General features: G+C 42.1%; 1 protein-coding gene across 3 annotated transcripts in view; it reads left to right on the top strand.

Annotated features, from left to right (window-relative positions):
- ADAM22 (ADAM metallopeptidase domain 22) overlaps positions 1-13,418 on the top strand; it is a 276,346-nt gene that overhangs the window by 250,427 nt on the left and 12,501 nt on the right. For 2 of the 3 annotated variants that reach the window (XM_078151853.1, XM_078151856.1), the window contains exon 30: positions 2,032-2,118. The exons of the other annotated variant lie outside the window; for it this stretch is intronic. In XM_078151853.1, coding sequence (XP_078007979.1) covers positions 2,032-2,118 — 87 coding nt within the window. The remainder of the gene's footprint in view (positions 1-2,031; positions 2,119-13,418) is intronic. 3 annotated transcript variants of the gene reach the window in all.

Raw genomic sequence — 13,418 nt, 5'->3', positions numbered from 1 at the left:
TAACATGTTGGGTACATTTAAAAATGAAGGGAAGAGAGAAAGGGTCAAATCTGGAGAGAAAGAAAAATCTGATATGCTTTAAAAAATTAAAAAAACAATTACAGTAATGAGTATAAATCAAATGCACTTGTAAACAGCTGTTTGAGAACTAAATAAAGATGGTTTGTCATCATAAAACCACATGTTTTTATATTTGGCTCTGGCTTATTTCCAAGGCCTTTACATGGCTTTATGGGACTGATCTCATCAATTCCCATAATGCCTCTGTGATGTGGGCAATAGAAAAGACATAATCTATTTGTGTTACTGATGAGAAAACTCCTCCAGGCCTCCTGACTCCTCTCATGCTCCATTGTTTGCACTTACAATTTTTTTGCAGGTACAAAAACCCAAAGGGATGTTCATTTGGCCCTAAAAATGAAACTCAAAACTAAAAACCAATCCTCTAGAGACTGGAATTTTTCTCTCTAAAGTTTTCTCTTTTTGGGGGGGTGATCCCTCCAGGTATGTGTTCAGACGTACACAGTGCTTCTCTCAGGAAGGAAATGTGATGAGCCATTTATGATGACCTTGTACCCCAGACCCTCAACTTAAAATAGAGTTGGTGACTCTCATGGGCTGTTTTTTAATTGCAACCTGAATCACTGTAGCTGGAATGCGCAAAAGAGGGAGGGGATGTACATTGCAGCTGCAACTAAACACCAGGAGCCATCCTCAATCATTATTATGGAGCCCTCCATCCTCAATTATTGTTATGGAGCCCTCCATCCTCAGTCATTGTTATGGAGCCCTCCATCCTCAGTCATTGTTATGGAGCCCTCCATCTCAATTATTGTTATGGAGCCCTCCATCCTCAGTCATTGTTATGGAGCCCTCCATCCTCAATCATTGTTATGGAGCCTTCCATCCTGAATCATTGTTATGGAGCCTTCCATCCTCAATCATTATTATGGAGCCCTCCATCCTCAGTCATTGTTATGGAGCCCTCCCAGGATGGCAGTAGTACTAATGGCTCTGGAATCCAAGGACTTGATTTCTCATTGCTGCTTAGGCATGAGTCTCTTAGAGACTCCCTGTATAGCACTGTTTCTGGATGGAGAGAAGAGTAGAGCAGGATATGAGAGGTCTTTCCTTCCCCTGTGAAAGAAGGCAGACCGGTGGTACTATGTAAAAAGATCACTGGATTTGGAGCCAGAGGACATGGGTTCGAATTTTGGATTTGTCCTTTGTAACCCATGTTACCTTGAGTAAATCAGTCCATCCCTTTATAGGCCTCAGTTTTCTCATCTGTAAAATGAATCGGTTGGACTACATCAGGGGTTCTTAACCTTTTTTGGGTCATGGACACCTTTGGCAGATATGTGAAGCCTATGAACCCCTTCTCAGAATAGTATTTTTAAATGCATACAATGAAATGCCTAGGATGACAAAGGAAACCAATTATGTTGAAATATATTATTAAAAAAATTTTTTAAACAAGTTCACAAACCACAGGTTAAGAACTCCTGGGCCAGCTGACCACAAAGGTATCTTTCCTAGCTCTAAATCTCTGGCCCTAAAGTCAGAGGTTTTTTCTGTTTTGTGGTATTCTTAAAGTTTCCTGTTCTCCAGGTAGTAAATTTGATTTGTTGCACTCTGAATGGCCAGAGCCGTTGAACAGAAAATGGTCGGAGTAAAATCATTTGGAGATGAGACTGTGAAGGGCTGTGAGCAGTTGTCTAGAAAAGAACCTGGAGTCCCTTAGGGAGCCCACAGGAAACTGTTCTCTTGATACACTGACTACGTTCCAAAGTGATTGCTTCGAGCCTTGTTGTAGCTGAGATTTTGCGCCCTCCCCCCCTTGTATATGATGCCCTTGTACAGATGGGCATCTCATCACCACCCACCTCATCCCCATCCACCACCCACCATCCACCCTGGTTTGTTTGCATTTGAAGGGGGAAGACATCCTTGCTAAGCTTGTCCCGTGTGTTCTCAGATTTTTCTATCTTGTTCTTCTGCTTTCTCTGTTCCTTCCATTGCTTTCTGCAGGTATTTAAACCCATGGTTCAAAAGAGAATATAATGTAGCTAAGTGGGTAGAAGATGTGAATAAAAACTCTGAAGGACCATACTTTAGGTATTTGGTTAATTAATTCTCTATTCTTTTCAAACTAGCTCCACACCCCTTCTCCCTCCCCACCCCACCCCACCCCACCCCCAGCACTGAATAATACTGGGGCAGGGCTGGACTCTCTATCTTGTATCTCTCAATACAAGTCCCTGTGTGTGGAAAGGGCTCCTTGTTCATTTGCAGTCTTCTGGTCTCTGTCTTCTTTTTTGTTGTTATCGTTGTTGTTGTTTTTGGCTTTCCATGCAATTCTCTTTCTTTTCTGAATGTTTCAAATAAAACCATTTGAAAGGGGTGTCATTAGTGCATGTCTTCTCCTCCTACCATCTCTCTAGCTTTTTAGTAGCTTCCTCTTCATTTTATGCTAAATAGTGTTTTACAGGCATGAGACATACCTTCCACTAATAAAGAAACATTAACCCAACCCAAATTTAGTATGTCTAATCCAATGGCTCCATAATGCCTTCTCCCTGCCCATTGCCTCTACTAGAGAGGGCATCCTAAATTTGAGTGATAAGAGGATGACAGAAGGCTGTGGAATTTTACCTCCTTTAAACAATGGATTGGATTTTTTTTCTATAACCATGAAGCTCATTGAAAGCATGATGACTGCATGTGAACATGTAGAGGGTGGTCTTCAGCACTTTCTGGTTAGTATGATTACTAGGTGTTGAGTAACAGTTACACCAAGAATATATTTTCAAATCATTTTTATGGATTATCAATAATATAAGCAATCTTCATTATTATTATTAATTATTATTGTTATGTTTGGTCTGGACTTGAGATGTCATCGGTATGGGGATCTCCCAGTATGGAAACCCCCTTCTTCTAAAGCCTGAAGACTTCATGGTCTTTAAAAGAGCTGTCTGGGACACTGAGAGTATAAGTGACTTGCTCATGGCCACATGGAGCTAGTATGTGTCAGATACAGGACTGGAATCCAGGTCTTCCTAACTCCAAGAATTGGCCCTTTATAGAGTAAATGCTACATTGCTTCTCACAGTTTTCACGCCAATAAGAAATTCAGCTCTTGACAAAATTTCTGGATACTTGAGCTTCCTCTGTGGAGGCCACTTCAAGTGAAGGCCAAAAGCTTCAAGAAATCAATGCTCTTGACTTGTACATGTATGAACTGTAATTCTTACATTGCAGAGGCTACCCAGTCTCCTGTTTAGATCATGGAACTGGACTCTGTGAAACTCTACAAGTCAAAAACCATTTGCAGCAGCTCTGAATTGTGTTTCTAGTATTCAGTTGACAAGAACCACTGTTCATCCTTGTATTTTCCCATAGGCTGGTCCTCATTTTTAACTTTGGTAACACTGAAGGCAAAGAAAGCTATCATTAGAGGGGAAAAAAGGGGTCCTTAAATACCTTCTCTTTTCACTGCAGCTTACAAGAGCACTTTCAGATAAGTGACTAGAGCTGGTATTTCTCAGGCAAGATTTTAAAGCAATCAAAATTTTAGAAAAGAGAGAGAGAAAGTGCACTAAGCACCCACATAGGTGGACTTTCTCTTCCAGGGTACCATTTAGAATGACCTTGCAAATAGTTTGAGAAAATGATTAGGCCTACCTGCGTTTTAGCTTGACTCATAATTTGCATATACCCTACCCATGGCATAACCCCCTGCCTGACTTCATAGAGATGCCGTCCACTCACTTTCGTGTACCCTGCCTCTACCTTCACCCTTGGACATATCCTACCTTCCCACACTGGACCCTCATACACACACACACACACACACACACACACACGTGCTTCTATTCAAACATCCCACCCTCACCTACAGCTCCCAAGATGGCCAAAGTCAACAAGACGGTAAGATCATTTTTACAGTTTCTTTAAATTGTTGTTCACCCTTAGCCCTATATTTCTAAGGCTTATGGGCAGATTCTAGTTTGTTCTACCCACCCCACCGTCATTCCCCCAAAACTTGTTTGGTCCTAGACCAAATGAATGGCCATTATTTTTAGTGAACTAATTTAATGCCTATTCATGATAATTAACAAAATGGTACTCCGGAAGAGGTGTTTCCTGTCCACAAGGTCAGCTGAGTCGTTTATACTGCTCCCAGAGTCATTCATAGTCTTTGGGATCAGGCCTCAAGTCTTCATCTGCCCAGAAGCTGCATGGATGCACGAAATATGGGTGGGAAAATGCCTCCATATCCCAATTGCACGTGCAAAGCTTTCCGGGCAGTTTGAGAGGATGTCTAGTGTGCCCGCTGACAAGGTGGCCACTTTTTTCTCCTTAGAAATAGGCTCCTGCAGTGATGGGTCAAATAGAGGTTTGGTAAATCATTGAAAAGCCATGTCTTGATTACAAGCAGTTGTTAATGATAGCTTAATAGAAGACTACAACCCAGGGTTGTGCCACTCTGAGATAACATGGCGGGAGGGGAACGACCTTTGCTGCAAGTCTTGGAGATCGGCCAGTTTGATGGCTCTGTGGCTTTGGTGAGTCAATGAACTGTCCCAGAACTTTACAATGAAAAAAAAATGTCTTAAGGCGGTAGGAATGAGTCTTGCTTTCCCTGTGGTTTTAACCTCACATAGGGTATCTTGGGTGTACCCACAACTCCCTGGCTTATGCTTATAGCAACCCCATGCTTAAGCTCAGCTCTGCTTTTCTTGCCTCTTGAGATTTCAAGGCTACATCTGTCAATAAAATAACCTCTAAGAGTAAAGAATACGTTGTTAGTCTCTCCTGTTATATGATTCCTGACTTCCAGAGTAAGATTCTCTGACTGTAGCGGGCTTATATGACAGAAAATTCAGTGCCTAAGATAGAGTACCTGTACTGTTTGTTTTCTACTCTGTTATTCTGTTTCCATTCTGTTGTTTGTCCCTTGTTCTTGAGGAGGACCATGACATCAGGAAGGAGATGTCATGACTTGTAAGTCAATTGGATTTAAGTCAGGGAGGGTTGTGCAAAGTCACCAGCCTCACTCTCTCCTCTGGAGCCGTCTGAGTCTAGTAGTGGGATTTAGATCAGGACAACTGGAGATGGCCCCAGATGCAGTGGGAGACCTTGGCATTTTTAAGCTAAGATCTTTCCCCAGCTCTCAGTTTGTATGAGGCAATGCCCATTCAGTGATCGAGGGTAGATAAAAATGAGGCAAAGAATGGCCTCTCTTACCTAGTGAAAAAATAAATATAATCAATCTGGGAGGGGAAGACCCTCCGAGTTTCTGGCCAAAACAGAAACAATTGTTATTTATACTCTGAGCCATCAGGGCTGGGAGATTTTTTTGATTGTTGGCCAATCGATGAGAGCCAGAGTGATTTAGGTTTAAGGCATGGTCCTTAACAAAGAAATCTAGCCCCTAGACCCAAGATACCTTTGCTAGGTTTCAGAGATCAAAATTTACATTCCTTTGGGCAGAGCAATCACAGGTCAGAGTATGATTCCCTATGTGGACAAAGGGGGAAGAAAGAGAGAAAGGAAGGAAGGAAAGAAGGAAGGAGGGAAGGAAGGGAGGGAGGGAGGGAGGAAGGAAGGAAGGAAGGGAGGGAGGAAGGAAAGAAGGAAGGAAGGGAGGGAGGAAGGGAGGAAGGGAGGGAGGAAGGAAGGAAGGAAGGAAGGAAGGGAGGGAGGAAGGAAAGAAGGAAGGAAGGAGGGAAGGGAGGAAGGGGAAGGAAGGAAGGAAGGAAGGAAGGAAGGAAGGAAGGAAGGAAGGAAGGAAGGGAGAGAGGGAGGGAGGGACCTGTGTTGCCCAACTGGAATTGGCCAGTTGGGTTCCCATTGGGGCAGCTACTACTATTCATAGATTGTTGTTTGTCCTTGTTCTTGAAGAGGACCATGACCTCGGGAAGGAGAGGTCATGACTTTCAAGTGAATTGATTTAAGTGAGGGAGGACTGTGCAAAGTCACCAGCCTCACTTTCTCCTCCAGAACCATCGTAAGTCCAGCTGGATTCCCCTACCAAAAGGCTTAGCTTGGATAATTAGAATGTTTGAGTATTAGCTGCTTCTCTGGCTCTGATGTGACTGTGGTACCCTCAGAAAGGACAACCACAGAACATCAGCAGACCTTGGTGCAGCCAGGGGAAGAATCATTACCCCCTGCATTGAGAACAGAGTTCAAAGGATATAGGGGTGGTGGGAGCCGTGTTACTTTAGAGTCCCAGAAGGTGTCCTTGCTCTTGATTGTTATTCGCCTTTTTTTTTAGAGTGTCTCATTAGGGTTATTGAGGGTCTTTTTGTAAGCCCATCTGCTGGTCTTATTGGTGGTTCCAGTAGCCTTGAAGAATGAGATAGCACATATAGAATTGGTAGCTGTGTATCTATCCAAGGAGCACCTCAGACCCACCCAGAATTTATACATCTTGCCCTGGTGTTTGCCTCATGCCTACCTCTTGAGGGGGTTTTCAGGGAGAATAATCTGTGACCTTAAAAGAGCAATAAAAAAAAAAGAAAAACAAAGGTCAAATAACAATAGCAACAATAGCTAGCATGTATGTAGCACCTACTATGTGCTAGGCATTGCACTCAGCATTTACTTGCCCAAGGTCACACAACTAGTTAAGTATATGGGACCTGATTTGAACTTAGGGCTTCTTAGTCCTGGGCCTAGTGCTCTATCCACCATGCCACCTAGCTGCTTCAGTGAACTGATACCCAAGATAGGTCAAGAGATTGAATTCAAGTTACAAGATTTAGATGAATGATATCTAAATTACATCCTCAGATACCAAAATACATAAGTTTTGAGCCCCTGGCTGCCTTTGAAAGATCATGATGGATTAGACAGAGGAAAGTATCCAGATTTTCCCCTAAAAGGGAAGAAAACAGATTCTTGAAAACTTCAGTTAAGTCCTGATAAAGTGTGAATAGTGAACCCTATAAAGAAAGTGTCTACATTCTTTGAATTTGCACTAGTCAAAAATTGTATGTAAAATATGAGAATTGACTTCAACCCAATGGAAAAATACAGTGCAAGTTCATCCACTTCATGGAATTTGCCCTGTCGTTTGCACTAATCAGGACCTAACTGTATAAACCAAGATTCCAGGAGGTGCTATATTAATAAAGGAATGGTGAGTGTAAGTATTGCTGTTGTTGCTTGTCCTTTGTTCTCAAAGAGGACCATGACATCAGGAAGATGATGCCATGACTTGCAAGTGAATTGGATTTAAGTGAGGGAGGGCTGTGCAAAGTCACCAGCCTCACTTTCTCCTCCGGAGCCATCTGGGTCCAGTGGCCAGATATGGATCAGGACGACTGGAGATGGCCCCCAGTGAAAGTCTAGAAAAGGAGCTAACAGATGCAAAGAAGCTTCATCAAGAACTAGTCATGTCAAGTTATTCTCATATTCTTTTCTGACAGGTGAACTAGACTGATAGGTTAGGAAAATGCCCTAACTGTAATATGTCACCTAGTTTTTAGGCAACATTTGATAAAGTCTCTTATGGTAATCTTATGGAAAATGAAGAGAGATGGTTCAGAGTTAGGTGGATTTGGAGTTCATTGAATGGTCACTTAGAAAGAGAAATCATTCATTAATTCATTCATTAATACTTCCATTTGAAGTTGGAATGGGGAAGAGGTTCAGGGATCTGTTTGAACCTGATCTTATGCTGTTTAATATCATTATCAATAATTTGAATAGGTAGAATTTTTGCCAGATTTACAGATAACACGGAGCTAGGAGCCATAGGGTCAAGATCTAAAAATATCTTGACTATAAAACATTGAACTGAATCTAATAAGGTGACATTGAAGAGGGATAAATATAGAGTTTTACACTTGGGGTGAATAAAATGGGCAACCCAAGTAAAAGATGGAGAAAATACTGCTAGTTCCTCTGAACTGTGGGATGAGGATTGCAAACCCAATATGAGGCAAGTGTTATATGGCTACCAAGAAGGAAAATGTAATCTTAGGTTGCATTGTAAGCGTCACAGTGTCCAGGAATAGGGAGATGTTCCTGTTGCCCTGGGATCTGAGTAAACACTTGTGGTCCCATTTTAAGAAGGACATTGATAAGCTAGAGAGTATCCAGAGGGAGGCAACCAGAATGGTGAAAGAAATGTAGACTATGTTATATGAAAATTGGTTGAAAGATTTAAGGACATTTAGCCAGGAGAAGAGAAGATGTAGATGTTCAAATGAGGCAAATAGGTGGTACAGTGGATAGAGCACTGGTCCTAAAGTTAGGAAGACTCATCTTCCTATGTTCAAATCCAGCCTCAGATACTTACTAGCTATGTGACTGCCTCAGTTTCCTTATCTGTAAAATGAGCTGTAAAAGGAAATGGCAAATCACTTCAGTATCTTTGCCAAGAAAACCCCTAATGGGGTCACAAAGAGTTGGACACAACTGAAAAATGACTCTTCAAATGCCGCCTTCCTATATTTGAAGGACTGTATGGAAGAAGGAAGTAGACTTACTCAGTTTGGTTTGGGTCTGACTAGACTTGTGATTTTATAAGAATTATGGGGAAAAGTCTCAAAATGACAATTTTAGGCTTAATGCAAGGAAAGGTTTTCCAAAAACTTGAAACTGTGCCAATAGGGAATGGTATGCTTTGAGAGGTAGTGAATACTCCTTCACCAAAAGTCTTCAGTGGGTGGGTCATTTGTCAAGGATGTTTGGTTTATATTGTTGTATAGGTTATATTAGATGGTTCCTGAGGTTCCCCTCAACTCTGGGATTTTGAGATTCTAAATGGCCTGATTCGGTCCCAGTCTAGGAAGACTAATCTGAACTGAGCTAGCTGTAGTTGTGGGGGTGCTGATGGTGGTGGTGGCGATGGCGGTGGTGGTGGCAGTGGTGGAGGTGCTGGTGGGGAGGATTGGCAATAGTGGGGATGGGAAACTTATCTAAAAGGATTCACCCCTAGGGGGATCTGAGTCTACCCGGGTATGACCCCATGGCAGTATTGAAAGTCCGGAAATGTGGGGAACCTCAAGATCACTCTCAAGTGGCCTTACATTGGGGGCAGCTAGGTGGTGCAGTGGATAGAGCACCGGCCCTGAAGACAGGAGACCTGAGTTCAAATCTGGCCTCAGACCAAACACTTGACACTTACTAGCTGTGTGACCCTGGGCAAGTCACTTAACCCCAATTGCCTAAAAAAAAAAATCAAGTGGCCTTACGTTTCCAGGTCTAGCTTAGAGCTATGCCTCAGTTTCTTCATATATAAAATAGAGATAATGAAACTTAACTTCTGTCTCCCTCATAGGAGTGTTGTTATGATCAGATGGAATTATAGACCCAGAAGTGCTTTGGGAAAGTTTAAGAAGAACTGTGCAAATGGCATCATTGTTACTCCTAATGCTCTCATTTGTTATTACTTGTCTTCCTTCTCCACTCCACGTTACAACTGATAACCACGAGGAGAGGCAGTATTTGTAATGGCTAAAGAGTCTGCTCTGGAGTCAAGAAGACCTGTCTCTGATAGGAACCAACTTTGTGACTCTGGGCTAATCACTCTAAGACTAGATTCTGCCTAGCCTTTGGAGTCTAGGACTGCAAAAATAACAGAGGAATGGCTCATCGGCATCAGTGGAGGGTGTTTCCGTGCCAGGAATTCCTTGTACTAATGAAATCATGGGTCTGATATCTTTCCACTAAAGTTAAAAAAAAAAAAGGCTGCTGCTGATATTTCAATCATATTCAACTTGGATCTTTCAGGACCTTGGTGGCAGGATGGAGCCCCCAAAGTCAGTGCTGGAAAGGATGATCTGCTTTCAGGCTAAAGGCTGGCTAAATCTGTTACCACGTCTCTGATGAGACGGAGATCAGAGAAATGAAAGTGATCAATCAACAAGTTTTTAAGTGCCTACTATGTGCCGTATACAGCGGTGGGCGCTGAAAAATAAGAAATAGGCACGCGGCGTTTCTGTGACAGTCTTACCCAAGATAATCCATATGCTGAGGAATGAAAGAAGATAAGTCCTGTGGTCATTTGTGAATATTTGAAGGCAGTGATTTGCGTGAGCAGTTGGCATGCTAAACATATCTTTGTTTAAAGAGCACGCAGCACCTTTAGAAACTGTAGCTTTACAAGCTGAAGCAGTCTCATAATATCCCCGTTGCAGAGGATTGAAAGGCTAATGAATCAGTTGTATTATATAGCAGCCTAAAACGCAGTTATAATCTTGGGTTGTATTATAAGAGGCGCCGTGTCCAGGACTAGGGAGATGATGATGATGACCCTGTGTTCCTGGAATACTCATGAGAAATAGCGACAGAAAAGACAGTAGAACACCTTTGTTGTTGAGGCAATCGGGGTTAAGTGACTTGCCCAGGGTCACACAGCTAGTAAGTGTCAAGTGTCTGAAGTTGGATTTGAACTCAGGTCCTCCTGACTCCAGGGCTCCCTATCCTCTGTGCCATCTAGCTGCCCCTACAACACTTTTTTATATGTTTTGGGATAAAGCAGGGGGGAAATCATGCCTCTCCAAACATCAGACTGATCTATGTATACCTCCAATGTGGGGATCAGCCATATTTCCTGATGCCAACTTTCTCACAGGATTCCAGGTTTTATTTGACTGATAAGGAAGTGGATTAGTAGCAATGAAGTGCCTTAGAATATCTATCCAGCAGAAAGGGAAAGAGACTGGCTGCAAAATGTTAAATAACTAATATATTGGATAAAGAGAGCCCACATGCTGTGAAATCTGATCCAGTCCACAAGCATTAGCAACTGGCTTCCTCCTAAGTGCAAGGCACTCTCTTAGGAGTGGGGGATGCAGACTAAATAAAAAACAAAACAAAAACAGTTTTTGCCCTCAAGCTGCCAAAATGGCATCGCAAAAACACAGATCAGACCATGGCACTCCTATTACTCAAAAGCATCCTTACCATTTCTCTATTGCCTCAGAGTTTACTTAGCATTTCGAGCTCTCTGTGATGTGACATCCACCTTTCCAGCCTTATTTAGCATTATTCCCCCTCATATACTCTCTGCACCAGTACAATCAGCCTGCTAGCTGTTCTGCATCCCACCTCCCACCACCATCCCATTGCACAGGCTGTCTCCCCATGTCTGGAATGCATTCCGTCCCCAGCTCTACTTGTGACTTCCTTTAAGACACAAGGCAGGTGCCACTTTCTACATGATGCCTTTCCTGACCTTGCCAGTTCTTTCTGCTTTCTCCTTCTTTGTATGCTTTGTGTATACTTTGTTGTTTCCTCAGTAGAAACTGTAAGCTCCTTGAGGCAAGAGGCTATTTCATTTTTGTCTCTGTCTCCCTAGAGTCTAGCCCAGTGCCTTGTACATAGTAGAAGGTTAATAAATGCTTGTTGAAATTGAAGTAGGTAAAAAAAAAGAAAGAAATTGAAGTAGGTAGCAGTTGGGAATATATTTGAGTGGGTAGACTGGTTTTGCAGGATCATTCAGGTCACTCCATGCAGTCATATACCCATTTTGCCATATACTGGGATAACCACACACACACACACACACACACATGCATATATATATATAGATATATATCTATATATCTATATCTATATCTATATATATATCTAGAAGGTAAGCTCTTGTGTAGGGATTGTTTCATTCTTTTATTTCCAGTACTTAGCACACACAGCAATTGCTTAATAAATGCTTGTTGATTGGTTAGAGTTGGATAGCGACTCAGAAGCCATCTTTTCCAGCCTCTTCATTTTACAAATAAGGAAACTGAGGCCCAGGGAAGTTAAATGATTTGCCCAGGGTTTCACAGGGTGTTTCAGAGGTAAGATCTGAACACAGACCTTTGACTCCAGAGCTAGGGCTCTCTCTCTATAACACACTGCCTCTGATAAACCCAAGATCAGTTATTTAGACAATTGACTTTAAGGCATGACCAGCAATATTGTAAAATTGTCAACAGAGATCTTTCATTCATAATCATGAATGCTACAGCATGCCCCCTGCAATAAAAGACAAATTTTAATTCTTCACTAAAACTTAAAAATGAATGAATTATCCCGGAAGAATTCTAAGAAGCTACCAACTCTAGCCTTCTTCGAGTTTAAAAACCTGGTCTTGGATCAATACCATTCCCTAAAGTCGGTGAGGCCCATGAAGATCTCAAAATAGAACATTTATCCTGCTTCAGTTTATCCATTGCTTAAAGAGGCCTATTTTAATAGGATACATTTCCTTGCATAGGCTTTCCCTTTTAAAGGAAATTAGTCTTTTGAACTAGGAAAATGCTCTGTGCTAGAGTGGTTCAGCTCAGTGCTCCATAGGAATGGAGGGGGTCTAGACACCATAGACCACATGGCCTCTTCCCACCCCTCTTAGCCATTCCTTCCTCCCAACAATCAATAGCATATACAACTATGTCAACAGAACTAAAAAAAAGCAGGCCCCCACTAAAGGCAGGTCTTGCATGCATTCAGAGGCCAGTCTGAAGCAAAGGACAGAGTTAGGGGAAATGATCCAAGACTTGAGTGTCCTTGATAAAAATGTGAAGAGAGTGAAAGTATTCATCTTAGCGTCTCCCTCGTGGTTTGTAGGAAGATTATGCTTATCTAAGAAGGGGTGAAAATGACTAAGACCTGTTGAAAAAGGAGGAAAAGCTGGGGGAGAAGAACAATAAGAATAACAATACGAATAACATTTGTATATTTCTACATAGACATGGTCCAAACCACTCTAGCACTGAGCATTATTCTAGATCAAAAGATGAATTTTCTTTAAAAGAGAAAACTTGTGCAGGGGGCTGTATCACGTTAAAATGAACCTCATTAAGCAATGGATAATCACGTAGCCCTTTAAAGTTTGCAGAGTGTTTTACATATATTATCTCATTGGATCCTTACAACAACCCTATGAGGCAGATGTTATTATTATCATCCCCATTTTACAGAAGGGGAAACTGAGACTCAGCTTGAGTGCCTTGCCCAGGGTCACATAACCAGTTGTTGTAGTTACTGTTTGTCTTTTGTTTTTGACCAGTGGTGTCTAAGGAAGGATTTGAAATGAGTTCTTCTGTCCAACACTATCCATTGTGATGTGAAAAAAAGGGTGACATTTATGTGTGAAGAGAAAACTATCCCTCTAAATAAAAAAAAAAAGACAAAAGGGGTTCTCCCTCCTCCCCATTTTATTGGGTGCTATTTGAGGATTAAGTCTCTCCAGACTCCCAGAAGCTGGTGGTCTCTCTTCCAACCTCTGTCATTTCGGTGTGTGCCATACAGCAAAACATATTGAGGTTTCCATTGGTACCCATCAGACAGTTTTGGCCAATACCCCCTTGCTCTCTGGGAGACCTACAGAAAGAAAAGAATCCAAGAGCACCAGAATCCAGAGGTGGTGGTAGCTTACTGGGTCACTCCTGTGGACCTACAGCATCCAT

This window comes from Phascolarctos cinereus, unplaced genomic scaffold (assembly GCF_003287225.1).
Source record: "Phascolarctos cinereus isolate Bilbo 61053 unplaced genomic scaffold, phaCin_HiC Scaffold_1;HRSCAF=81, whole genome shotgun sequence".
Lineage (NCBI taxonomy): Eukaryota > Metazoa > Chordata > Mammalia > Diprotodontia > Phascolarctidae > Phascolarctos > Phascolarctos cinereus.
Note: the sequence above shows the minus strand (reverse complement) of the source record. Positions and strands in the feature narration are given on the sequence as shown.